General features: G+C 38.2%; 1 protein-coding gene across 3 annotated transcripts in view; it reads left to right on the top strand.

Moving 5' to 3' along the window:
• IARS1 (isoleucyl-tRNA synthetase 1) overlaps positions 1-26,770 on the top strand; it is an 81,214-nt gene that overhangs the window by 13,853 nt on the left and 40,591 nt on the right. For 2 of the 3 annotated variants that reach the window (XM_086315583.1, XM_086315584.1), the window contains exons 6-13: positions 534-651; positions 7,241-7,388; positions 13,838-13,925; positions 14,191-14,251; positions 17,344-17,439; positions 24,127-24,249; positions 24,747-24,838; positions 25,431-25,529. In XM_086315583.1, the coding sequence (XP_086171709.1) occupies positions 534-651; positions 7,241-7,388; positions 13,838-13,925; positions 14,191-14,251; positions 17,344-17,439; positions 24,127-24,249; positions 24,747-24,838; positions 25,431-25,529 (825 nt within the window). The remainder of the gene's footprint in view (positions 1-533; positions 652-7,240; positions 7,389-13,837; positions 13,926-14,190; positions 14,252-17,343; positions 17,440-24,126; positions 24,250-24,746; positions 24,839-25,430; positions 25,530-26,770) is intronic. The other variant, XM_086315585.1, reaches the window with a different exon arrangement.

Raw genomic sequence — 26,770 nt, 5'->3', positions numbered from 1 at the left:
CAACTGTAAGTTAATACATTGATGGAAACCTATTTTTTTTAGCATCTCTAAAAATATAAATATGTATACATATTTATACATATGTACAGTTTTACATAATTGGTACCTCATTGTACAATATGGTGTCAATTGCTTTTCTCAGTCAACATCAAGTCATGAGCATCTTTCTGTGTCAGCAGATACTAGCACTTTTAATGTCTACATTGTTTTTATTTAGTCGCTAAGTGGTGTCTGACTCTTTGCGACCCCATGGATTGTAGCCTGCCAGGCTCCTATGTCCATGGGATTCACCAGGCAAGAATACAGTAGTGGATTATTGTTTCCCTCTCCAGGTTTAATGTCTACATAATATCTCTTTATACTAATCTGTTATAATTTACCAGCTATTCACTGGTTGAGAGACATTGTGTTTCTATGTCTTTGCCTGTCAGATACTCTGCAAACGGAAACTAGACTGGCATAAATGTTTGTATTTGGGAAAACAGGATTTTGGTGATGTAATTTTTGAAAAATTCTTTCTCTTTACTTGCCAGGTGGATCTTCAAACAACTCTATGATAAAGGCCTTGTTTATAGAGGTGTGAAAGTCATGCCCTTCTCCACTGCATGCAATACTCCACTCTCCAACTTTGAATCTCACCAGAATTACAAGGTATGTGAGATGGCATTGGACATTAAGTTATGGAATCAGAAGTTAAATGGTTGTATGATCATGGTAACTTAGTCCCGGTGTGGAACGTTAAGCCTGGGGAGTAATATAAATGATGTATCTTAATGTGATGTGTGCACGTGTGCTCTTAGTTTTGTCTGACTCTTTGAGACCTCATGGACTGTGGCCTGCCAGGCTCCTCTGTTCATGGAATTTTCCAGGCAAAAATATTGGACTGGGTTTCCATTTCCTTCTCCAGGGGATCTTCCCACTTAGGGATCAAACCCATGTCTCTTGCTTCTCCTGTGTTGGCAGGCAGTTTTTTATGAACTGAGCCACTGGGGAAGCCCTCGGCTGGTCTTAATAGATAGATTTTGATTGATAGATTTTGCTTATTTTAACCATATTTTTATGCCTCTCTTTGTTTAAGAAGTCCAGCTGTGCTCTATTTTTCTCAAGTCACTTGTTTCATAAGGCTTATTGCTTAGGATTATTTTATGCCTCGTCTAAGACCTTGTAATATCATTTATTTGTCAAAAGTATTTGGAAGAAAATCTGATTTGCAGTTAGTGGTGTGTTATGATCTTTTCTTTGATGAATGAAATAACTTGCTGTCTTTGGTATAAGAATTTAAACATGTCTTATATTTACACAGTGTACTTTATTCAGTTGTGTCCAACTCTTGGCGACACCAAGGACTACAGCATGCCAGGCTTCCCTGTCCTTCACCATTTCCCAGAGCTTGCTCAAACTCATGTCCATTGAGTCAGTGATGCCATCCAGCCATCTTGTTCTCTGTTGTCCCCTGCTCCTCCTACCTTCAATCTTTCCCAGCATCAGGGTCTTTTCTGCTGAGTCAGCTCTTTGCATCAGGTGGCCAAAGTATTGGAGCTTCAGCATCAGTCCTTCAAAAGAATATTCAGGATTGATTTCCTTTAGGATTGACTGGTTTGATCTCCTTGCAGTCCAGGGGACTCAGTGTACTGCTTTACCTTAGCCAGAGAGATAGTAAAGACTGTAAGTCTTTAGAAATAAGAGGTATCTGTTCTCATGTGTTTGTATTCAAGTGGTGGTTTTATTTCTGATATTATTTAACCCTCTTTGTTTTTAAAGGACTTCGATTTGTTCAGAATTCTTATTTCATGGCTAGGTTTGGAAATTATTAAAACTTGCACTTCGGATGCATTTTCCATCTTAGAGAATGCTTTCAACATCTCATTAGATTGTTCTTAGGGACTCCTGTTATTGTATTTTTTTAATAAAATATATTAAGACATAAAAATGTAGAGATTAATATAATAACTGTTGAGTACCAACGGCTTAAAACTTTGTCAGATCTGATTATATTGCTGTATTTTCTTCCTTCTTAAAAACATTTTAACGTGAAGAATTTCAAGCATGCACAAAACTAGACAGTAATTAGCTAACTCTCCTGTACCTATCATGTATCCCCAACAGTCTCTATAGCCAGTCCTGCCCCATCTGCACACTACAGTTATTTCTCCCAGATGCTTTTTCAAAAGCAAATAATAGACATGTCATTTTATTGATAAGTAATCCATTATGTACCTTACTATTGTCACACCTTAAAAAGTCATCATCAATCATTTTTAATATTCTTAGTGTTAAATATTCTGTAATTGTTCAACTGCTGGATATCATCAGTGTTCACATTTCTGTTTGTCTCTAAATAGCATCTTTTTCCCCTAAGGTTATTTCTAGTTGTTTGTTTTTAATCCAGACCTAAGGAAAGTTCATACCCAGTAATAGTTTTCTCTTAGATCTTTTTTAATGTGTAGGTCTCCATTTCTGTTTTTGTGTTCTTCTTTTGCTTCCCTCGCCCCCGCCCACCTCCCACCTTTGCAAATCATTGTTTGGGTAACAGGTTTTGCTTTGTTGAGTTTCCCATGATCTGAATTTTAATGATTGCAGCTTCATAATCTGATTTAACATTTTCTCTGTCCTCTGAATTTTATAGATATAAGTACTTTGTTTCTCTGTTTGTTTTTTCTTTGACCGTATATAATAGAGGTCGGTATTTGTTTTTTTTATTTGGACATGCACAGATCTTAAGCATACCAAGTAATGGATTGCACTGGGGAATTCCTTGGTGATCCGGTGGTTAGGACTCTGAGCTTTCACTGCGGAGGGTACAGGTTTTGTCCCTGGTCTTGCAACTAAGATCCTGCCAACCCTGTGCCATGGCCAAAAGAATTAAAAATAAAATGGGTTTCACTAAAAGCATCTATTTTTTTCAAATACATCAAATATCACAGATAACAGTTGATTAGTTTTGTCTGGTTCTGTACTTTGAAGAAATGGGAAGATATACTATGTATTCTTTTCTTTCTGGCTTTTCTCACTCAGCATTGCTTGTGATAGTCATCCATGTTTTGTAGAGTTATGGATCTTTTGTTCTAATTACTGTGTAGGTAAATATACCACAGTTTGTTTATTTATACCACCTTTCTCTTTTCCATTTCTTTCTTTACATCCTGATAGGTAACCACTATGCTCAATTTGAGATTTCTTAATTATGCATATTTTTATATTTTTACTATGTACATAAGTATTCATTAACAGTATATACTATTTTTTATATATGTTTCTGAGTATCATCCATTATTCTTATTCTGAACCTTGCCTTCTACAAAAACATTATGTTTTAAAATTCCTTCTCATTTATACATGTAGCTCTAAGTTTAATTTTAACTGCTGTTTAGCAGTGGATTAGATGGTTGGATAGCATCACTGACTCAGTGGCCGTGAACTTGGGCAAACTGTAATAGATAGAGGGGGCAGGGAGGCCTGACGTGCTGCAGTCCGTGGGGTCACGAAGAGTCAGACACAAGTTATCGAATGAGCAACAACATAGCAGTGACCCCCAGCCTTTTGGGAGCCAGGGACTGATTCTGTGGAAGACGGTTTTTCCACAGACCAAGTAAGGGGATGGTTTGGGGATGATTCAAGCACATTACACTAATTGTACACATTATTTCTGTTATTATTACATCACCTTTAGTTTTTAGCTTATTTAACTTATATGCAGAGTACATCATGCAAAATGCCGGGCTGGATGACCTACAAACTGGAGTCAAGATTGCCAGGGGAAATACCAATAACCTCAGATATGCAGATGACACCACCCTTATGGCAGAAAGTGAAGAAGAACTAAAGAGCCTTTTGATGAAAGTGAGAGAGAAGAGTGAAAAAGTTGGCTTAAAACTCAGCATTCAAAAAACTAAGATCATGGCATCCAGTCCCATTACTTTATGGCAAATAATTGGAGAAACAATGGAAACAGTGGCTAACTTTATTTTTCTGGGCTCCAGAATCACTGCAGATGGTGACTGCAGCCAAGAAATTAAAAGATGCTTGCTCCTTGTAAGAAAAGCTATGGCCAACCTAGATAGCATATTAAAAAGCAGAGACGTTACTTTACCAACAAAGGTCTATCTAGTCAAAGCTATGGTTTTTCCAGTAGTCATGTATGGATGTGAGAGTTGGACCATTAAGAAAGCTGAGTGCTGAAGAATTGATGCTTTTGAACTGTGATGTTGAAGTCTCTTGAGAGTCCCTTGGACTGCAAGGAGATCAAACCAGTCCATCCTAAAGGAAATCAATCCTGAATATTCATTGGAAGGACTGATGCTGAAGCTCAACCTCCAGTACTTTGGCCACCTGGTGCAAAGAACTGACTCAGCAGAAAAGACCCTGATGCTGGGAAAGATTGAAGACAGGAGAAGGGGATGACAGAGAATGAGATGGTTGGATGGCATCACCGACATAATAGACATGAGTTTGAGTAGGCTCTGGTAGTTGGTGATGGATGGGGAAGGCTGGTATGCTGCAGTCCATGGGGTCACAGAGAGTTGGACCTGACTGAGCAACTGAACTGAACTGAACTGATGACATCACCTCCACCTCAGACCATCAGGGATTAGATCCCAGAGGTTTGGGACCCCTGCTGCATGTGTGTGTGTTCATTCGTTTCCAACTCTGTGACTCCATGGGTTGTAGCCCAGCAGGCTCCTTCGTCTGGAATTTTCCAGGTGAGAATACTGGAGTAGTTTGCCATTTCCTCCTCCAGCGAATCTTAGGAACCCAGGAATTGGACCCAGGGATCAAACCCCCATCTCTTACAGCTCCTGGATCTTTTCATATAACAAATAGGTTACAATTTATCTGTTAATTCTTTCAATAGATATTTGAATTGTTCAGAGGGCTCGGGTTTTTTTTTTTTTTTTTTTTCTTTCTTCAAATGGTAACAGTGTTGTTCCAAACATTTTGTAATACAAATCCTTGTGTATTGTGCTGCAGTTTTCTTTGGTAACTAAATTTTTACATGTTAGTTTCCTATAGTAGTTTGGTCCTAGAGTTTTCAAAGTTTATACTCATCTATATAGTAAATAGATATATTTTCTTACTGGGAAAGAGCAAGCTGTAGGGAAGTAAATTGAGTTAACGAAGAAAATCCTTCCAGACTTTTCCAAAAGATAATTGAGCGTACACACCCAAACTAAATGATGGTATATAAAAACACTTGTTTTTTATATTGTCTTAATTTTTAGTTTCTAGAAGTCTGGTTGATGTGTTTATTTATGAAGCTTATGCTCATTGTGGAAAATTTAGAAGCCATAGAAGATATTAAGAAGAAGGAGAAAATTATAATCCCAGTACCCAAAGGAAATCACTATTAATGTTTTATTTTAGGTTTCCCTTTAGTGGCTTTTTTTATTTTTTAAGTTTTTTATGTTCATTACTATGTATATATTAAAATTAATATAGTACCTATTTCCTGACTTAATAAGACAGCATTTTTTTTGCTCTTCCATTTCCTTGCTCTATTCCATATACTTGTACAAAATGAATGTATATTTGAAGCCAACACCCTGATAAAGTTCAAAAGGAGCCTTATCAATTAATCTATCAAGAGCTCTACCTTCTCATGGTCCTTTCAGTTTAGTATGTATCACCCTACTCCTTTATAGTTACTGCTGTCCTCATTCCAGCCTCATTGTTCAGTGATTCTCTACTAAGTATAAATACAATAGTACAGTTTGTTCTTTTTTGTCTGTCTGACTTGTCTTGCTCAAGATTGTGTTTCTGGAAGTCATCCATGTTGTATGTAGTTGTAGATCATTTTACATACTGCCAAGTATTTAACTTATCTATTCTAATGGTTGGAGAAGGCAATGGCGCCCCACTCCAGTACTCTTGCCTGGAAAATCCCATGGACAGAGGAGCCTGGTAGGCTGCAGTCCATGGGGTCGCTAAGAGTCGGATACGACGGAGCGACTTCACTTTCACTTTTCACTTTCATGCATTGGAGAAGGAAATGGTAACCCACTCCAGTGTTCTTGCTTGGAGAATCCCAGGGACGGGGGAGCCTGGTGGGCTGCCGTCTGTGGGGTTGCACAGAGTCGGACACGACTGAAGTGACTTAGCAGCAGCAGCTTAGCATTCTAATGGTTAAATGTATGTATTTATTTGGCTGTGTCAGGTCTTAGTTGTGGCGTGTGAGATCTTTTTTTGAGGCTCATAGACTACCTAGTTGTGGCACATGGGCTTCAGTAGCTGCCAAGTGGGCTCAGTTGTTCCACGACATGTCGGATCTTAGTTCCTGACCAGTGATTGAACGTGCTTCACTGGCATTGCACGACAGAGTCTTAGCCACTGGACCACCAGAGAAGTCCCTATCCCTTCTAATGTTGATTGCCATTTGGGTAATATCTAGTTATTGGCTGTTAATGAATATTCTAGAACTTGAGTTTTGGGGAGTATATATAGACATTTCTGTTGCTTACATTCCCAGGAGTGGAATTATTGTGTGTAAGATATACTTACATTTAGCTCTAGTACTAGAGTTGGCAAACTATGTAAAGGGCCAGATAGTAATTGTTTTAGACTTCGTAAGCCACATGGTCTGTCAGTCCTGTCAAAACCATTCTTAGCTCTTGGGCTGTACAAAAAACTGGTAATGGCCAGATTTGACTCAAGGACCATGGTTCATTGTCTCCCACTTTTAAAGACTTTTCCAAAGGGGTTATACTGATTTATACCTCCACTAGACTGCTATGATTACACTGCATCCTTGCCAACATTTAGTATTTTCTTTTTTTTGCTCTGGTCATGCTCTAATTGTATACTAAGGATTATTTTTGACATAATTCAGATTTCCTGAAAAGTTGAAAACACAATTCTCATATACCCTTCAGTGAAATTTTTATTAATATATTTTTGAATAAATAATAGCTGTTTTCCAAAATAGTTATTTTATTGACCTAACTCTTTATGGACTTTATAAAATAGATCATTGTAATAGTGAAATCTCCATTAGGTATCCCTCTTGATAAATTTTAAATATTTTAATTGTGACTACTAAGGTAATTATTAAAGCATTTCTTTATATAAAAATGTATTTGGAATTTCTTGCTTTGTATTTTCTTCTTACAAATATGGCAGATTTTTTTTTTAAAGCTCAGCTTATTCTGAAAATCAAATTATTGTATTCTTTAGGATCAGTTCCTTTTTCTTGCAAGTTTGCTATTACGAATTTTATAAAAGAATATTTTATCTCATTTGATTTCAGGATGTTCAAGATCCTTCAATATTTGTAACTTTCCCTTTGGAGGAAGATGAAAATATTTCTTTGGTTGCCTGGACAACTACTCCCTGGACTCTTCCTAGTAACCTTGCCCTGTGTGTTAATCCCGACTTGCAGTATGTGAAGATTAAAGGTAAGTGTGAGCCTCGTTCTTTATGATTGATATGAATAAAATAATTTTAATGAATGAAAGCTGACATTTCCTTCCTTTTTTATTTTTTTAACTTTTTGAATTAAAGTATAGTTGATACACATTGTGTTAGTTTCAGGCTTCCCAGGTTGCACTAGTGGTAAGGAACACCCTTGCCAGGTAAAGAACCTGCCTGCCAGTGCACAAGAGGCAAGAGACTTGGGTTTGATCCTTAGGTCAGGAAGATTCCCTGGAGGAGGAAATGACAACCCACTCCAGTATTCTTGCGTGGAGAATCCTATGGACAGAGGAGCCTGGCAGGCTACTGTCATAGGGTTGCAAAGATTAGGACACAACTGAAACAACGTAGCACATATTAGTTTCAGGTTTACCGCAAAGTAATTAGATGTTTGTATACATTGGGTAATAAACATCACAGTAAGTCTAGTTAACATCTGTAATACTTACAGAATTGTTTTCTTGTGGTGAGACCCTTTAAGATCTGCTCTCTCAGTAATTTTCAAGTATGCAATATAGTATTATTAACTATGGTTTCCATGCTATAAATTTTATCCCCATGCCTTATTTCATAATTGGAAGTTTATACCTTTTGACTTCCTTTACTCATTTTGTCACCCCCTCTTCCTCATATTCTGCCTCTGGTAACCACCAGTCTGTTATCTGTATGCATGAGGTATATTTTTGTTGTTTTGATTTTGTTTTTATTCTACATAAAAGTGAGATGATGTGTCTTTTTTTTACTTCTTTCACTTAAGATCTATCCATGATGTTTTAAACAGCAAAATTTCATTCTTTCTTATAGCCAAATAGCTTTTCATTGTATATATATATACCAGATTTTCTTCATCCATCCATCCACTGATGGACACAGGTTGTTTCTAAGACTTGGCTCTTGTAAATAATGCTACAATGAACATGGGTTGCAGATATCTTTCAAGTTAGTGTTTTCATTTTCTTTGTGTAAATACCCAAAAGTAAAATGACTGGATCATACGTGTTTTTAACTTTGTTGAGTAACTGCCATACTATTTTCCATAGTGGCTACATCAATTTACATTCCCATCAGCAGTGTACAAAGGTTCTATCTTCTCCATATCCTTGCCGACACTTGTCTCTTGTGAATACAGCCATTCCATCAGGTATGAGGTGATACCTTATTAGGGTTTTGATTTGTGTATCCATGATGACTAGTGATATTGAGCATCTTTTCATGTACCTGTTGGATATCTGTATGTCTTCTTTGGAAAAATATCTATTCAGATCTTCTACCCATTTATTTATTCATTTGCTGTTGCACTGTGTGAGTTCTTTTTATAATTTTGATGTTAGCCCCTTATCAGATATTTGATATACAGATATTTTCTTGCATGGTTGCCTTTTCATTTTGTTGATTACATTTGCTATGCAGAAGCTTTAGTGTGATGTAGTCCCACTTTTTTTTTTGCTTCTGATTTCTTTTGTTGTCAGGTCAAAAACAAACAAAAACATTGCCAAGACCAACATCAGGGAGTTTATCAAATATGTTTTGTGGGGATTTTTTTTTCCCCCACATTGAGCAGCGTGTGAAACTTCCCCAACTAGGAGCAGTGATCAGACTCATGCCCCCTGCAGTGAAAGTGCAGAGTCTTAGCCACTGGACCACCAGGGAAGTCCAGTCAGCTATGTTTTCATGAAGGAATCTTAGGGTTTCAGGTCTTATGTCCAAGTCTTTAATTCATTTGTGTTAATTTCTGTACATGGCATGAGAGAGTGATCTAGTTCTCCCAACACTATTTATTGAAGAGACTCTCCTTTCTCTATTGTATATTCTTGGCTCCTTTGTTGTATATGAATTGTCTATATATATGTGAGTTTATTTCTGGACTCTCTGTTTTGTTCCATACTGTTGTGATTACTGGAGCTTTGTAATATAGTTTGAAATAAATAAGTGTTCTGCCTTCAGCTTTGTTCTTCTTTCTCAAGACTGAATGGACTTTTCAGGATCTTTTGTGGGTTGATATAGATTTTAAGAATGTTGACTCTATTTCTGTGAAAAATGCCATTGAAATATTGACAAAAATTGCACTGAATCTAGAATTATTTGAGTAGTATGGACATTTTAACACTGTTAATTCTTCGAGTCCCTGAATACAGAATTCTTTTCCATTTATTTGTGTCTTTAATTTCTTTCATCAGTGTCTTAAACTTTTCAGTGTCTTGGTCTTTCATTTACTCTTAAGCTTGTTCCTAGGTATTTTATTCTTTGTGATACAATTGTAAATGCAGTTATTTTCTCTCTTTATGATAGTTCATTATTGGTGTGTAGAAATGCAGTGAATTTCAGTATGTTGATTTTGTATCCTACTTTACTGCATTTGTTTTTTAGTTCTAAGTTTTTGATGGAGTCTTGGATTTTATATATGTACTATCATGTCATCTGAAAATAGTGAGCTTTACCTCTTTGTTTCCAATTTGGATTTCTTTTGTTTTTCCTACTTAACTCTTCTGGCTAGGACTTCAGTACTAAAATAAAAATGTCGAGATTTGGTGTCTTTATCTTGTTGATATTAGAGGAAACACTTTCAGCTTTTTCCCCATAAATATGATGTTAGCTGTGGACTTCTCTTATATGGCCTTTGTTATATTGAGGTATATTTCCTCCAAAAGGCATTTATTAGAGTAATTTCATTTAGCTACAGAGAGAGATTATCAGGATACAGTTGAGGTTTTTTATTTGTTTGTTTTTTGGCCCTTCCACATGGCTTACAGGATCCCAGACCCAAGGATCAAACCTGGGCCCTGGCAGTGGAAGCACCGTGTCCTAATCACTGTAATGCCCTGGAATTCCCAAGGATGTTGTTATTAGCAAATAACAAAAAAATCCTAACTCCCGGGGTTTGTGGAAGGCAGGACCTGGATAGGTATTGTTGAGGGCTATGCCCTTATATCAGAGAAGGCAATGGCACCCCACTCCAGTACTCTTGCCTGGAAAATCCCATGGACAGAGGAGCCTGGTAGGCTGCAGTCCACAGGGTTGCGAAGAGTTGGACACAACTGAGTGACTTCACTTTCACTTTTCACTTTCATGCATTGGAGAAGGAAATGGCAACCCACTCCAGTGTTCTTGCCTGGAGAATCCCAGGGATGGGGGAGCCTGGTGGGCTGCTGTCTATGTGGTCGCACAGAGTCGGACACGACTGAAGCGACTTAGCAGCAGCAACAGCATGCCCTTATATCCCATTACCTGAAACAAGATAAGTATTCAATAAATAAATAGACAGTAGATGGGTCACCGGAGAAGGCAATGGCACCCCACTCCAGCACTCTTGCCTGGAAAATCCCATGGACGGAGGAGCCTGGTGGGCTACAGTCCATGGGGTCGCTAGGAGTCAGACACGACTGAGGGACTTCACTTTCACTTTTCACTTTCATGCATTGGAGAAGGAAATGGCAACCCACTCCAGTGTTCTTGCCTGGAGAGTCCCAGGGACAGGGGAGCCTGGTGGGCTGCCGTCTATGGGGTCGCACAGAGTCGGACACGACTGAAGCAACTTAGCAGCAGCAGCAGCAGCAGATGGGTCACACTAGAAACAGCACACAGTTAATTCATTAAGAAAACTCAGTTGGATACAATATTAGATAACGTCTAAAATTTTTATAGGAAATAACTTGTCATGCCTAAATGTGTTACATTTTAAAAAATATTCTTTGATTTTTAAATAGACATCACTATTAGTAATCAGGGCATGATTTAAAATTATAACTTAATTAACATACTGCATGTTATATAAGAAATAAATGTTTACTAGAATCAGTAAAGTTGTTGGGGCTGGGAGGTAGCATGAACTCTCTGGTCACATGTCTTACAATTTATTGTTTGAGAATCTGTACTTAGGTATATCATAATCACTTTTATGTGCTAATAACCCCAGGGAAATTTGCCTACTAATAAAATTTCTTAGAAACCCAGAAAGCCTCTAAGAAATAATTGTCTAGTGGTGAATACATAGGTATGGTGTTATATACCAAGATATTTTGAAAGGAGAATCTGATAATAAGTTTCAAACAGCACAACAAAGCCAGTTAGCTTCCAGTATATTTCTAAAACTGGAAATAATTTGACTCTTTCTTGGGCAGAGGGACCTTCAAAATGACAGTTTTTTTAATTTGCCGTCAGCTCATGAGGCACCCACTGATTGAGCTTTTTCTCTTTTCCGATTTGCTTCAAATGCTGAATGACCATAGAATGGTCAACCTTGGAATTCTTGGACAGCTTCTCATGTAGTTATAAGAGGATCAGCTTTGATGATTGCTCTCAGTCGGTCATTGTCAACTTCCAATAATTGGCCATTATGCTCCTAATCTTCAAGGCTCTTGTCTCCTTTGCAAAACTTCTTGAACAACCACTGCACTGTACATTCATTAGCAGTTCCTGGGCCAAATTTGTTGTTGAGGTTGTAAGTTGTCTCTGCTGCTTTTTGAACTGCTGCTTGTTGAACTCATTTTGAACTTGAATGAGAAAATCTCTCAAATTTGCTTTTTGTCTAACATCATTTCCCTACTCTAAAATAGAGAATAACAGTACCATACCGTTTTGATTGCTGTAGCTTTATAGTAGAGTCTGAAGTCAGTGAGCCTGATTCCTCCAACTCCATTTTTTGAGATTGCTTGGTTATTTGAGATCTTTTGTGTTTCCATACAAATCTTAAAATTGTTTGATCTGATAAAATACTGTTAGTAATTTGATAGGGATTGCACTGAATTTGTAGATTACTTTGGGTAGTATATTCATTTTGACCACATTGATCCTTCCAGTCCCAGAATGTGGTATATTTTTCCATCTGTTTGTGTCACCCTTGATGTCTTTCATCAGTCAAATAAGTTTTGGAGTAAAGGTCTTTTACATCCTTAGGTAGATTTATTCCTAGCTTTTTATTCTTTTTGACACAATGGTTAAAAAAGAAAAAAATCACATTTCTTTTTGGAATAAAAACGTTTTTGAAAAACTATTAAGACATAATCAGAAAAACATCCTCAAGTGTTTTTCTGATTAAAAAAGTAACAAGTTGAAATTAACACAAAAAAATTAACATTATACAGAGAGATGAAAAGTAAAAATTTCTTATTATTTTCAGATTATTGTACTTTTACTCAGCAGCCCAGGAACCTGAGATTCAACGAAGTAGCATATCATTGCTATTAGGAATCTCCAATATGTGTTTTCTCAACACTGCCAAACAGTTAAATCAATTTAAGCACTAGGTGTCTGGAGAAGAGTCAGATACCACAGTTTAAGAGCTTAGTCCTACAAGATGACCCTCTGCTACTGCACCCACACTTCAGATGTCAGTCATGAGTTCTGGTTGTCACCTAGATTTCTAACCAACCCATGACCTCCTCCTTGGGTCCAAAGAGTAAGTCACAGAACTCAGAGAACATTGTACTCTTGAGATTACCAGTTAAGTATAAAAAGGGATTGTAAAGGATACACTCAAACGGCCAAGTGAAGTACATAGAGAGATCTGGAAGGGTCTCAAGTTTCTCCAGAACTGGGGTGTACTACCTCATAACATGTTTTGTTATCAACAAAAGACACATTTATGGCTCCCATCACTTAAGAAATTCCAAGAGATTTAAGAGCTCTGCCAGAAAAGATGGCTCAGTAGGTGAAGAATCCACCTGCAGTGGAAGAGATACTGGCAGACATGAGTTTGATCTGTGGGTTCAGAAGATCCCCTAGAGGAGAAAATGGCAACCCATTGCAGTATTCTTGCCTGGAGAAGCCCATGAACAGAAGGGCCTGGTAGGCTACTGTCTTCAGGGTTGCAAAGAGTCTAACACAGCTGAAGTGACTGAGCAGGCACCCATGCCAGAACAGAGACTAAATATATATTTCTTATTATCAGTGAACTAAAATGAACAGGAATGGGAGAATATAATTCAGATGACCGGTTTCAGCAGTTTATGGAGAGCAGGGGGAAGCTAAGGAAAGAAAGAAAAGCTCATAGCCAGAAAGAAATTCATCTTACAAGACAGTTTGATTCACAGTAGCTTGTACTATCAGGGAATAATATTGAGAAAGGAATGGAAAAGGATTGGTAGTCAGAAAACAGATACTTTTACCTTTATTTAGCTATGCCTTAGGAGAATTTAAGAACCAACAGTTGGTTTCTAATGCTACTGTCAGGAAGGAGCTGCTTCCACCATAGAAGCTACCTGTGGTGTCTACTTCTACTTCTGTAGGCAAGTGCATTTCTGTCTGTATAAGTGTACTGGTGTGACCTCTGGGTCAGTGAACGTGACACCCTTGAAGGCCCTTTGCCTAAGATTCCAGTCACGTCACTCATCTGCCTGTATACAACTTTTCTGGTTGGTGAACCCTGTGTTCTGTTTTTTATTCAGAAAATATCAATGCATGTCATTGAAGTCCACATTTTCCCTTGCTCTCATAGATTCTGTCAGAGGAAAATTACTCATTTTAATGGAAGCCAGATTATCAGCCCTCTATAAATCGGAGAGTGACTATGAGATCCTTGAAAGGTGAATATACAAATCATTGATGTATACATGCATGCATTTGTGTGGTGTGTGTGTGTGTGTGTGTGTCTTTAGTTTTAAAAAGTGAGATACTTTATTGCCCAAGAGCTATATATAGTATTCAAGCTTAATCAAATATATTCAAGTCACATGTTCTAGCACTAATGACTTAGAAACAAGGAAATCAGAAAGAAATGGTAATTTGATGTGGCTGCAGCCTCATTTCTTTGATGATTTTAATTGTGAGTTTGCTCCTCTTGTTTTCTAGATTTCCTGGTGCCTCTCTCAGAGGCAAGAAATACCGGCCCCTGTTTGACTATTTTGTAAAGGTAAGCTTAGAGCCCTCTACCACAGGCACTCTCCACAACCTATGTGTTTGATAACTGGAGTGATATTCATGTTGTCTTATTGGTTATATTGTTTATATAAGTGTGCCTGAATCCAAAAAAATTTTTTTTAGGTATTTAAAAAATTAAATTCTGTTCATATTGCCTTCTTGTTTTAATAATTAAAATACTATATAAAATTTTAAGTAGTTTTCTCAAATTATGTATGGAATCAGTTATGTTTGATAAGATTTATATGTGTATATTTTGTATTGCTTATTATCACCCAGGAAAGTCATTGCTGTCAGGTAGTGTTTGGGATTTGTTTTTATAAATTTAAAATATAATTCAGAATAAAACTGTGTGTCAAAGTAACAGTTCATTTCAAGGAATTTATGAGGTAAGTTCTTTAAGCTCAGACATTTAGTAACTTAATTTTCATCAGAGTCACAGAACTATTTTACGTGGTTTTTCATTTTCTGTCAACAGAATCCACGGCTGTAGTTGTAAACTCCAGCAACAACAAAAGAATGAAAACAATAGGAATTTCCCGTTGATTCTTTAATCTCTTTATTTGTGGTTTTCCTGGGTCTTTGTTGCTGCACGGGCTTTCTCTAGTGCTGTGAGCTGGGGTCACTCTCTAGTTTCAGCACCTGGGCCTCTCTTGTTGAGGAGCACAGGCCCTCGGTGTGCAGGCTTCAGTAGTTGTGACTCCTGGTCTCTAGAGCACAGCCTCAGTAGTTGTGGCTTAGTTGCTCTGAGGCATGTGGGATGTTCCTGGACCAGAGATCGAAACCATGTCTCCTGCATTGATTTGAGCCACCAGGGGAGACCTCTTGAAGTGGTTCTTATTTATAGGTCTTGGAGCGAAATAATGAGCAACACCGTCAGACCTGGTTTTACACACTGGAAATTATATTCAGCTGGACATGGCATTAGCCAGCAAAAGCTTACATCACAGGCTGGGATAAAATATTTACTACCTCTGTTCTGGTTCAGTGTGGAGATAATAAGAGTTTGACTAATGCAGGTGGGCTTTGTCCACAGCAACACCTGTGTCTATACTTCTGTGCACTTGAGTATTTTCCTGTATTTCTTATCTCCTAACTAAACTTCCTCACTGCATGTTGTCGCTAATGGATTGCCAAATGCTTTACCTGGTCTTTCACTAGGCGTTCTCTACTTGACACAGGGCAGTCCCGCTCCCTAACCATGTCTCCTAATGTTGATTTAAACATATCCTTTGCATCCATCAAACTTGTCCTTTCTTTTCCTCTCTCCTTGCCTTTGTTTTTATTGTTTTCATTGTTTTCCTCCTATTTTTAAAAAACGTTCACCTTTCTTTATTGTCATATCAACTTGACACTCTTCAACAGTAAACTCAGATGCCCTCTGGGAAAAGCATTTTCTGAAATATTTCTTTGATTTCTCCCTCTGAAAAATATCATTACTCCATTCTTCTGTATCTTAACATTTTTTAAAAATATTTGTTTTTATTTGTCTTAAAACTCTTGCACTGTATCAGTGACCTTTCTGAATTATAGACCCTATTGGGAAGATCCTATTGAGACCCTAAGGAAAGTTGAGCTCTTTCAGAAAATGTACATGGACACAATAGATAGGAACTTTGTGTGAAGTCACGAGTCTCTCTGGAATATGCATTCAGTTCATACTGATTTAAGTTTTTTAAGAATAGCACATATGCGTTCAGTTATCTTCATAAAATTTCTAGAACATTTGGTAAGTTTTAGAACGATGCTGCAAGTTCTTTGACTTACAACAAAAATCATCCGGTGTATATGTAAAAATACCCATGTTCTGAAGTTTTAAGTGGGAGCTATGAGAATAGATGCTGTCTGTGAAGTGCAGCACTATAGCTCTCTGTGTGAATGCTAACCCAGTTCAGACCCTGCCCGCTAAGATTCAGCAGGGGTAATACCTCAAACTTGACTTCGAGAAATAGGAATGCAATGCAGCATTTCTTTGTCTACAGTTACAAACAGTAGGATCCTTTGTATTCCCTCTTCTTACGTCTGATTCTGAGGATACGCATATTATCTCTCCAAGTTTAAACTATTGAAAAGGACCTATCACACCACACCAAAAATGTTTCCAGGTGATTTGGGTTATAGCAATTAAAAATTCAGAGTTATTTTTCAAGTTTAATTTTAAGTGAATGCCAAAGAATTAAAGAGCTGTGATGTGGTTGAATATAAAATTGTGTTTGGAATCCAAAGGCCTTCATCACTGAAGGCCTGGCTTCATCATTACTTACTTGTATAATCTGGACAAACAATTCCATCTTTGTCCAGAGTTTGTTCATCTGTGAAATTGAAATACAACCAGAATATTTTTAAAACATGGGACTGCCAGTGCCTTTTTGACAGTATTATAGGATTCAATGTGAAAATCATTTCTGAAAGTACATTTTACAAAGGCAGAGGGATAAGAAAGCACAGTTTGTTGACTGAAACAAAGGGTATGTGAAAAGAAATACTAAGAGACGAAGGTAGAAAAAGTAAGTCAGTAGTCTTATATGTATAAACCTGACTTTAGTTGTTACCAAAAAAATAAAACTGAAAGCAATTCCCCTCAGTGTTACAGTACTTGGACTACCTGAATGTAGAACTTGTAACTTGGCTCCCATCCTGATTCTTTCAAAGTTTGCCTTTTATTACTGAAAAACCTGAGCTGACCTGAAAGGAAAAGGAGCAGCAGCAAAGTGTTTTCAGTGATTGGAAATACAGCAGGAAGGGAATTGTTGAGGGAGCACATCTTCTGAGACATTTTAAGATAAACTGCTTACTGGGGCAGGAGTGAGGTTGGAAGAACTGATGAAAAGTTTTGTGACTAAGGAAGAAATTTTTATCTGTAAGTCTTTAGATAACGATTTCATTTATAAATGGTGAACTGTTGTTATTCATGGAAATGATTTGAATTGGCACATTTCTTCCCAATCTGAATTATTCTGTCCATTCTATTTCCAAAAATTAAGTGTTAAAATTTTTTCAGGGTCTTACCAAAAACTATTATTAAATTAATATTATGATATGGTTTTATTTTATTCTTTAAGCCCGATAACCTTTCTTTTCCAGTGTAAAGAGAGTGGTGCTTTTACTGTGCTTGTGGACAACTATGTGAAAGAGGAAGAAGGCACTGGGATTGTACACCAAGCTCCTTACTTCGGTGCTGTGAGTACTATAAATCTTGCAAGTGTACTTATGAGAAGGAAATGTCATTGGCCACTAAGTTGTATGTGTGTGTATGTGTATCACAGAAAGATGTTTCTCACTGTTGTTCAGACTATGGAGATACCTCCCCCAAAAGAGAAAAACCTTGCATCTGAAATTCCTTTCCATCCTGAGCTGGTTCTGAAAATGATAGGCTAAATCCTGAGTGTTGCTAGGCATTTTGTCTTTCTAAAAGGCATGCAATGTTTTCGTCCATTCATTATTTAAATATTTGCTATACACTTTGTGCTTTATGTGGAGAAGGAAATGCAATCCACTCCAGTATTCTTACGTGGAGAATTTCATGGACAGAGGAGCCTGGTGAGCTACATACAGTCCACGGGATCACAAAGAGTCGGACACGACTGATTGACTGTCCTTTTGTTTTATGATACGCAGCTGGGAGTTTCGACAAGGGCACATTGAGTTATACAGTCACCACAGCCATCAAAATGAAGAAAAGTTCCATCACCTGTGCTGTGTTGTTGACTACATACTATATCATCAGAAGAGACTTTGATTTCTTTCTTCAGAGCTATGCAGTGTGATTAACTTAAAATTTTTCCCAGGGTCAGTTCAGTTCAGTCGCTTAGTCGTGTCTGATTCTTTGCGACCCCATGAACTGCAGCATGCCTGGCCTCCCTGTCCATCACAATCTCCCGGAGTCTACCCAAATCCATGTCCATTGAGTCAGTGATGCCATCCAACCATCTCATCCTCTGTTGTCCCCTTCTCCCACCTTCAATCTTTCCCAGCATCAGGGTCTTTTCCAATGAGTCAGCTCTCCGCATCAAGTGGCCAAAATACTGGAGTTTCAGTTTCAACATCAGTCCTTCCAATGAACAACCAGGACTGACCTCTTTTAGGATGGACTGGTTGGATCGCCTTTAAGTCCAAGGAACTCTCAAGAGTCTTCTCCAACACCACAGTTCAAAAGCATCAATTCTTCTGCACTCAGCTTTCTTTATAGTCCAACTCTCACATCCATACATGACCAGTAGAAAAACCATAGCCTTGACTAGACGGATCTTGTTGACAAAGTAATGTCTCTGCTTTTTAATAGGCTGTCTAGGTTGGTCATAACTTTCCTTCCAAGGAGTAAGCATCTTTTAATTTCATGGCTGCAGTCACCATCTGCAGTGTTTTTGGAGCCCCAAAAAATAAAGTCTGACACTGTTTCCACTGTTTTCCCATCAATTTGCCATGAAGTGTTGGGACCAGATGCCATGGTCTTGGTTTTCTGAATATAGAGCTTTGAGCCAACTTTTTCACTCTCCTCTTTCACTTGCATCAAGAGGCTTCTTCTTTGCTTTCTGCCATAAGGCTGGTGTCATCTGCATATCTGAGGTTATTGATATTTCTTCCGGAAATCCTGATTCCAGCTTGTGCTTCTTCCAGCCCAGCATTTCTCACGATGTACTCTGCATAGAAGTTAAATAAGCAGGGTGACAATATACTGCCTTGATGTACGCCTTTTTCTATTTGGAACCAATCTGTTGTTCCATGTCCAGTTCTAACTCTCGCTTCCTGACCTGCATACAAGTTTCTCAAGAGGCAGATCAGGTGGTCTGGTATTCCCATCTCCTTCAGAATTTTCCACAGTTTATTGTGATACACACAGACTATTGACTATTGACTATGCTTTGGCATAGTCAATAAAGCAGAAATAGATGTTTTTCTGGAACTCTCTTGCTTTTTTGATGATCCAGCAGATGTTGGCAATTTGATCTCTGGTTCCTCTGCCTTTTTTAAAACCAGCTTGACCATCTGGAAGTTCATGGTTCACGTACTGTTGAAGCCTGGTTGGAGAATTTTGAGCATTACTTTACTAGCGTGTGAGATGAGTGCAATTGTGTGGTAGTTTGAGCATTCTTTGGCATTGCCTTTCTTAGGGATTGGAATGAAAACTGACCTTTTCCAGTCCTGTGGGCACTGCTGAGTTTTCCATATTTGCTGGCATGTTGAGTGCAGCACTTTCACAGCATCATCTTTCAGGATTTGAAATAGCTCAACTGGAATTCCATCACCTCCACTAGCTTTGTTCATAGTGATGCTTCCTAAGGCCCACTTGACTTCACATTCCAAGATGTCTGGCTCTAGATAAGTGTGAGTGATCACACCATCATGATTATCTGGGTTGTGAAGATCTTTTTGTACAATTCTTCTGTGTATTCTTGCCACATCTTCTTAATATCTTCTGCTCCTGTTAGGTCCATACCATTTCTGTCCTTTATTGAGCCCATCTTTGCATGAAATGTTCCCTTGGTATCTCTAGTTTTCTTGAAAAAATCTCTAGTCTTTCCCAGGGTAATTTTTCTAAAAATGTAATCCTTTTAATGTAATTTGTGTATGAATAAAATTGAAGAGCATAGGTATGAAGGGCACATATTTAGAACTAAACCACACTTTAACTCACAGCCCTGCCACTAACAGGCCATCTGTAGGTAAGTTACTTAGCCTGTCTTGAGTTCCTTTCCCTCCTGTGTGACACGCGGTGATAGTACCAGCCTATCTGGGTAACTTGCAAGGATTAAATGGATTCATCCGTTTAGAGCATTAGTACAATACCTGACACTTATAAGAGTGTGTGCAGTCACTGCAGGGAGTGTAGACCCCACTGGGGACAAAACAAATTCTTTTCGACTTGATCATTTTGTCAGTGAGAGAGGCAGTGAAGCTTGTTGGTCCCTATTGGTCTTTTTTTTTTTTTTCCCATACTAAACCTTTGCAGGGATTTTTATTATGGAAATGTTCAAACATACACAGATGTTAAGAAAATACAGTAATTTCTTAGGTTCATGTCATCCAGCTGCTTTAATCATTAAAAATAATCATCAACATTTTGGAATTTCCATTTTACCTATCTCATTACATCTCCCCTTCCCCAACACCATTTTTATTTTGACTGGAGGGTTTTATAGCAAATCTTCACGATTGTATCTTTCATCTGCAAGTACTTCTGTATGCATCTCTGACTTATAACGACTTTGATTTTTAACATAGCCACTGTGCCATTATATCCAATGAAAGGAATAGTTGCTTGATATCATCCAATGCTTGGTCGGTATTCAAATTAGATGGAAAGGAAACACTCCTGATAATACTATTTATTGAGTTTTGGGAACTGATCAAATTTCAGTTATCCATAATAATTTTAGGGTCAACTGGTGTGGTTGTTCCACTGATAATAAATAATAAAGAGGTAACTTCTTGGTGTCTTCTCTGTTCTGAATGCCAGGCAGGTAAATATTATAGAAGATCATATCTTTAAGTTTCAGCCTTTAAACTCGGTAGACATTTTCCAAGAGACTTTCCATGTTGCGACTTTGCCAGACAGTGTACTATATAATCTCTCTGCAGAGTCTGTGGACTTCTACATGACCATGTTGGGTATCATTCTGGCTCTGTTCAGGAATGCTGCTGTCTTAGCTACTTGAATTGTATAGGGTTGTTTGCTCTATACTAAATGATTTAAAATGCTGGGCTTTGGGGCTTGCCCTATCTGTGTTGCTTAGTTTCCTTTTCAGGGTCCTCCTTCATGACCAGGATGTCACTTCCCTTGCTGCTGGCACACTCACATGTCACTTCATACCAGACAGCCTCTCAGCATAACGACAATTGAACATAGGCCCACGTGGAACCACGCTGGCTTTCCAGCCTGTTTTGGAGTCAAACTAGGATGTAGTTTTACTTTTAATCTTAGATAATCCCTTTAATTTTAGATTTCAAGCAACATAGCAAAGAGGTAAAGACCTTGGACTCTGGAACCAGGCTGTTTGCTTTTGAATCTGAGCATTGCCGCTTTGCAGCTGGATTAATTCTTTGTGCCTCAGCTACTTTATTCATAAAATGGAGATAGTTGCTAGGTTGTCTGAGGGGAGCATATGGTGAAAACCTAGTACAGCTATCTGCCTTCCTCACAGGATTGTTGTAAAGGTTTAAATAAGCTAATGTAAATGTGGTCAAGTGTTCAGAGCACTGTCTGATACAGCGCTTTATAACTGTTTGCCCAGATTATTGTTAACATTGCTCAAAGTATACTCCTGCAGCATCATGGTGTACCCAGGCTGCTTGGGGCCTGTGTTATTTTGTAAAGTGAATAGTTTGGGTCAGGGAGTTGTTTTAATTAGTTAATTATATATGCTGAGCCTTGCAGTTTTCAGGATCTTACTGGCCCAATGAAGTATTGAACCTGGGCCCTCGCAGTGAAAGCACCAAGGTCTAACCACTGAACTGCTGGGAAATTCCCATAAAGTGGATAATTTGGATTTAGATAAGTGTTACCATACTTTCAGGTGCTCCCTGACAGGATGCAAATCCAGAAGCACATCAAGCATTGTCCAGTACTAAACATACCTTATACTTGTATGTTCTTCGGCTTTGTGTATACATGTATGTGTGTATATATGCTGCTTTTATAATTGAAATTTGATTTTGTTCTAATATATTCACATGTGTCATCTTCTCACTTAGTAGATATTCTGCTCTATTAGGGGTTTGTGAGGTAATGGCTGGGAAGACAGATCTAGCTCCCTACCCTACTGTTCAGTTCAGTTCAATCACTCAGTCATGTCCGACTCTTTGCGACCCCATGGACTGCAACATACCAGGCCTCCCTGTCCATCACCTACCAGAGTTTACCCAAACACATGTCCATTTAGTGCCATCTAACCATCTTACTCTGTTGTCCCCTTCTCCTCCCACCTTCAATCTTTCCCAGCATCGGGCTCTTTTCAGATGAGTCAGTTCTTTACATCAGGTGGCCAAAGTATTGGAGTTTCAGCTTCAACATCAGTCCTTCCAATGAATATTCAGGACTGATTTCCTTTAGGATAGACTTAGTTGGATCTCCTTGCAGTCCAAGGGACTCTCAAGAATCTTCTCCAACACAACAGTTCAAAAGCATCAAGTCTTTGGTGCTCAGCTTTCTTTATGGTCCAATTCTCACATCCATACATGACTACTTTTCTTCCAAGGAGCAAGCATCTTTTAATTTCATGGCTGCAGTCACCATCTGCAGTGATTTTGGAGCCCCAAAACAGTCAGCCACTGTTTCCACTGTTTTCCCATCTATTTCCCATGAAGTGATGGGACCAGATGCCACGGTCTTAGTTTTCTGAATATTGAGCTTTGAGCCAACTTTTTCACTCTTCTCTTTCACTTGCATCAGGAGGCTTCTTCTTTGCTTTCTGCCATAAGGGTGGTGTCATCTGCGTATCTGAGGTTATTGATATTTCTCCTGGCAATCTTGTTTCCAGTTTTTGCTTCACCCAGCCCAGAGTTTCTCATGATGTACTCTGCATATAAGTTAAATAAGCAGAGTGACAATACACAGCCTTGACGTACTCCTTTTCCTATTTGGAACCAGTCTGTTGTTCCATGTCCAGTTCTAACTGTTGCTTCCTGACCTGCATACAGATTTCTCAAGAGGCATGTCAGGTGGTCTGGTATTCCCATTTCTTGAAGAATTTTCCACAGTTTGTTGTTTTCCAGCAGTCAAAGGCTTCCGCGTAGTTAATAAAGCAGAAATAGATGTTTTTCTGGAACTCTCTTGCTTTTTTGATAATCCAACAGATGTTGGCAATTTGATCTCTGGTTCCTCTGCCTTTTCTAATCCAGCTTGAACGTGTAGAAGTTCATGGTTCACATACTATTGAAGCCTGGCTTGGAGAATTTTGAGCATTACTTTGCTAGCATGTGAGATGAGTGCAAATTGTGCGGTAGTTAGAGCATTCTTTGGCATCATCTTTCTTAGGGATTGGAATAAAAACTGACCTTTTCTAGTCCTGTGGCCACTGCTGAGTTTTCCAAATTTGCTGACATATTGAGTGCAGCACTTTCACAGCATCATCTTTTAGGATTTGAAATAGCTCAAGTGGAATTCCATTACCTCCACTAGCTTTGTTCATAATGATGGTTCTTTTTTTTTTTTTTTATAATGATGGTTCTTAAGGCCCACTTGACTTTGCATTCCAGGTTGTCTGGCTCTAGGTGAGTGATCACACCATAGTGATTATCTGGGTCATGAAGATCTTGTTTGTTCTTGCCACCTTTTCTTAATATCTTCTGCTTTTGTTAGGTCCATACCATTTCTGTCCTTTATTCAGCCCGTCTTTGCATGAAATGTTCTCTTGGTATCTCTAATTTTTTTGAAGAGATCTGTAGACTTGCCCATTCTATTGTTTTCGTCTATTTCTTTGCACTGATCACTGAGGAAGGCCTTCTTATCTCTCCTTGCTATTCATTGGAATCTGCATTCAAATGGGTATATCTTTCCTTTTCTCCTTTGCTTTTTGCTTCTCTTCTTTTCTCAGCTATTTGTAAGCCCTCCTCAGACAGCCATTTTGCCTTTTTGCATTTCTTTTTTCTGGGGATGGTCTTGATCCCTGTCTCCTGTATAGTGTCACAAACCTCTGTCCATAGTTCTTCAGGCACTCTCTCTACCAGATCTAAAACACTGCTGTAGGGCTCTGGATTCTCTGAATGATCCTTGAGTTAACTTCAATTGAGAGAATAACAAAAGTCGGTTACAATTATAGGTCAGGATACTGAAAAATTCTATAAATCTGTTGCCTGGCATGCTTTTCTCCTGCCATATCCACACGTAACTACTTTGTACTTCCCTTCCTCCTTTCTCCTTTGCCCTAGGACGATTATCGGGTCTGTATGGATTTCAACATCATTCAGAAAGACTCTCTCCCTATTTGCCCTGTGGATGCCTCAGGCTGTTTTACAGCTGAAGTGACAGATTTTGCAGGACAGTATGTGAAGGTTTGTATCTATGTGACTTAGAAAGGTGTCAGTTTCATCCTACTTCTTTCATTAATTAGTTTTTACTAAATAGCTTTCATATCTGGGATATTTTTTTCCCCCAGGAAGTTGGTTTTGTTTTGTTTCAGCATATAAAATCAGATTAGCTGCTTTCCAAGGTCTAATATTTTCAGAGGATGCATGCTGTAATTTCAAGGGTAGGAATCAGAAAAAATGAACTCTGGTTTGTGACTCAGGAAGCAGCTTTGTGACCTTGTGTAGTCACTGCTAATTGAAAATTTCATTTCTTAAATGATCTGGAACATACTTTAAAAGTACTTAATGTTATACAATAGCTGAGATATAGACCAAGTATTTTTGTAATACTTTTGTTATTTATGTGTTTTAGTCACAGTAAAGGAAACAAAATAACAGATTTTAGTAATATACTTAATTATATTATATTAGTAATTATTGTGGGATTTTTTAATGGCTAGATTTTAATTTTTTAAAAATAGGATGCTGACAAAAATATCATCAAGACTCTAAAGGAACAAGGTCGACTTCTTGTTGCCAGCACCTTCACCCATAGCTACCCTTTTTGTTGGAGGTGAGATGAAATACAGCTAGAGCTTCAGACTTGTGAATATACTTGTTATGTAAAACCATTTCATCATTCCGTGCTTCCCATCTCATTTGTATCCTTTCAAGTTAGTGTGTGGAAACTTCATTTTTGTTTTAATGAGAATTTTATGAATTCACCTATATAGTTATTCTATCTTTAGATGTTAGAAAAATAGATCTGTACCAATATCTTTTGTGTTAAGATCACATTTCTCTGGGATGAGATATATGTCTACAATTTTCTAATGGAATTTAGTGAGGAATATCATGTGATGTAAGACATCATAGTATGAAGATGTGGGTTAAAATGGAATGTTCAGTGGCATCATGTTTCATTCCTGTTTCCTCTTTGCTGAGGTTGACATCAGTTCTTAGACAGCTGTCACACAAGCAGAACTACAGTTTTGTTAACTGTCATTTTCCACCTGTCGTGGAGGGAGATGACATAGACACTAGTATTTGCAGTAGAAGACCTAATACATGATGGTGATGTGAGTAAGAAACTAAAGGTCAGTCTTACCCTGGGTCCCTGCATACCTCAGTCTGACCAGCCACATTCTGCATTTTTGCTTTCCCAGGTCAGACACTCCACTCATTTACAAAGCAGTGCCTAGCTGGTTCGTTAGGGTGGAGCACATGGTGGATCAGCTGCTGAGGAACAATGACCTGTGTTACTGGTGAGCAGTTAAATGTGTATCTTCATAATGTCCTTTGTCAGTAGTTAATATTGGTTTACACTTCCTCCAAATTATAATTGTTTTAAAAGCCATCTTTAATTGTATAGTAATAGCTGTGTGTTATTTTGTTTATTCAGGAACACAAAATAAATAATTTTGTATAACAGAAGCAGAATCCCTCTCGTGATAGACATATAGGGGATATGTCTTACCTCATGATAAGACATACAGGGGAATATTTTTCTTAACCCAGTGAAAATGAGAAGTTGCCATTCATTTGATCTGAATGACTTTGGAAAACTGTCAGAGTCCCCTAGCTTTAAGTGATAGTCATTTTCAGGATAAAAATTTATCTTTGGAGGTACTACAGAAGCCATTTAATACTTTATTTTTGACACTTATTGAGTTCCTAAAATACGGTGATACCTTGTGTACTGTGGGTTCATAGATAAATACTGCAAGGATAGAATCCTTGTTCTTTTCAGCTAATATCTAAATTGCAGAGAGGTGTTACAGTAGTTCTTCCCTTTTGCCATGGTGGGTGTGTTCCGAGACCCCCCCAGTGGATGTCTGAAAACGCAGATAGTATTGAATCCTAAATGTATTTCTCTGGTAGCTCAGTGGTAAAGAATCCGCCTGCAGTGCAAGAGACACAAGTTTGATCCCTGGGTCAGGAAGATCCCCTGGAGAAGGAAGTGCAACCCAGTCCAGTATTCTTGCCTAGAGAATCCATTGACAGAGGAGCCTGGTGGGCTACCGGTCATGAGTTGGACACAACTTAGTGACAAAACAACAACTGAACCCTGTACCTTATGTACGGCGCTTTTCCTGTACATATTTACACACCTGTGATGAAGTTTAATTTATAAACTGGGCACAATAAGAGTACCCAAATTGCTAGCATCACTGCTTTTGTACTTTGGGACCATTATTAAGTAAAAATAAGGGTTATCTGAACACAGGCACTGAAGTAGTCAACAGGTGACCTGGTAACTGACTTGGTAACTGCTAGGCTACAGTCCGTGGGGTCACAAAGAGTCGTACGTGTCTGGGTGACGAAGCAGGTACACTGTAGGTGCAAAAATGATCTAAGTCTAAATCTTTGTATTCCAGAAGAACATTTTTTTATGGAGAGTTTTGAGGGTAATCACTAGTTTTTACTTTTCCAAGAAGTTCTTGGGGGAAGTAAGAAATAGTGCATTTGACTTTGGAAGAATGGAGAGAATCTCTGGACAGTAAGA

This window comes from Bos grunniens, chromosome 8 (genome assembly GCF_055505025.1).
Source record: "Bos grunniens cultivar Pamir isolate PY7600 chromosome 8, Bosgru_T2T1.0, whole genome shotgun sequence".
Lineage (NCBI taxonomy): Eukaryota > Metazoa > Chordata > Mammalia > Artiodactyla > Bovidae > Bos > Bos grunniens.
The sequence above is the reverse complement of the archived record's forward strand: the minus strand, read 5'-3'. Positions and strand labels throughout refer to the sequence as shown.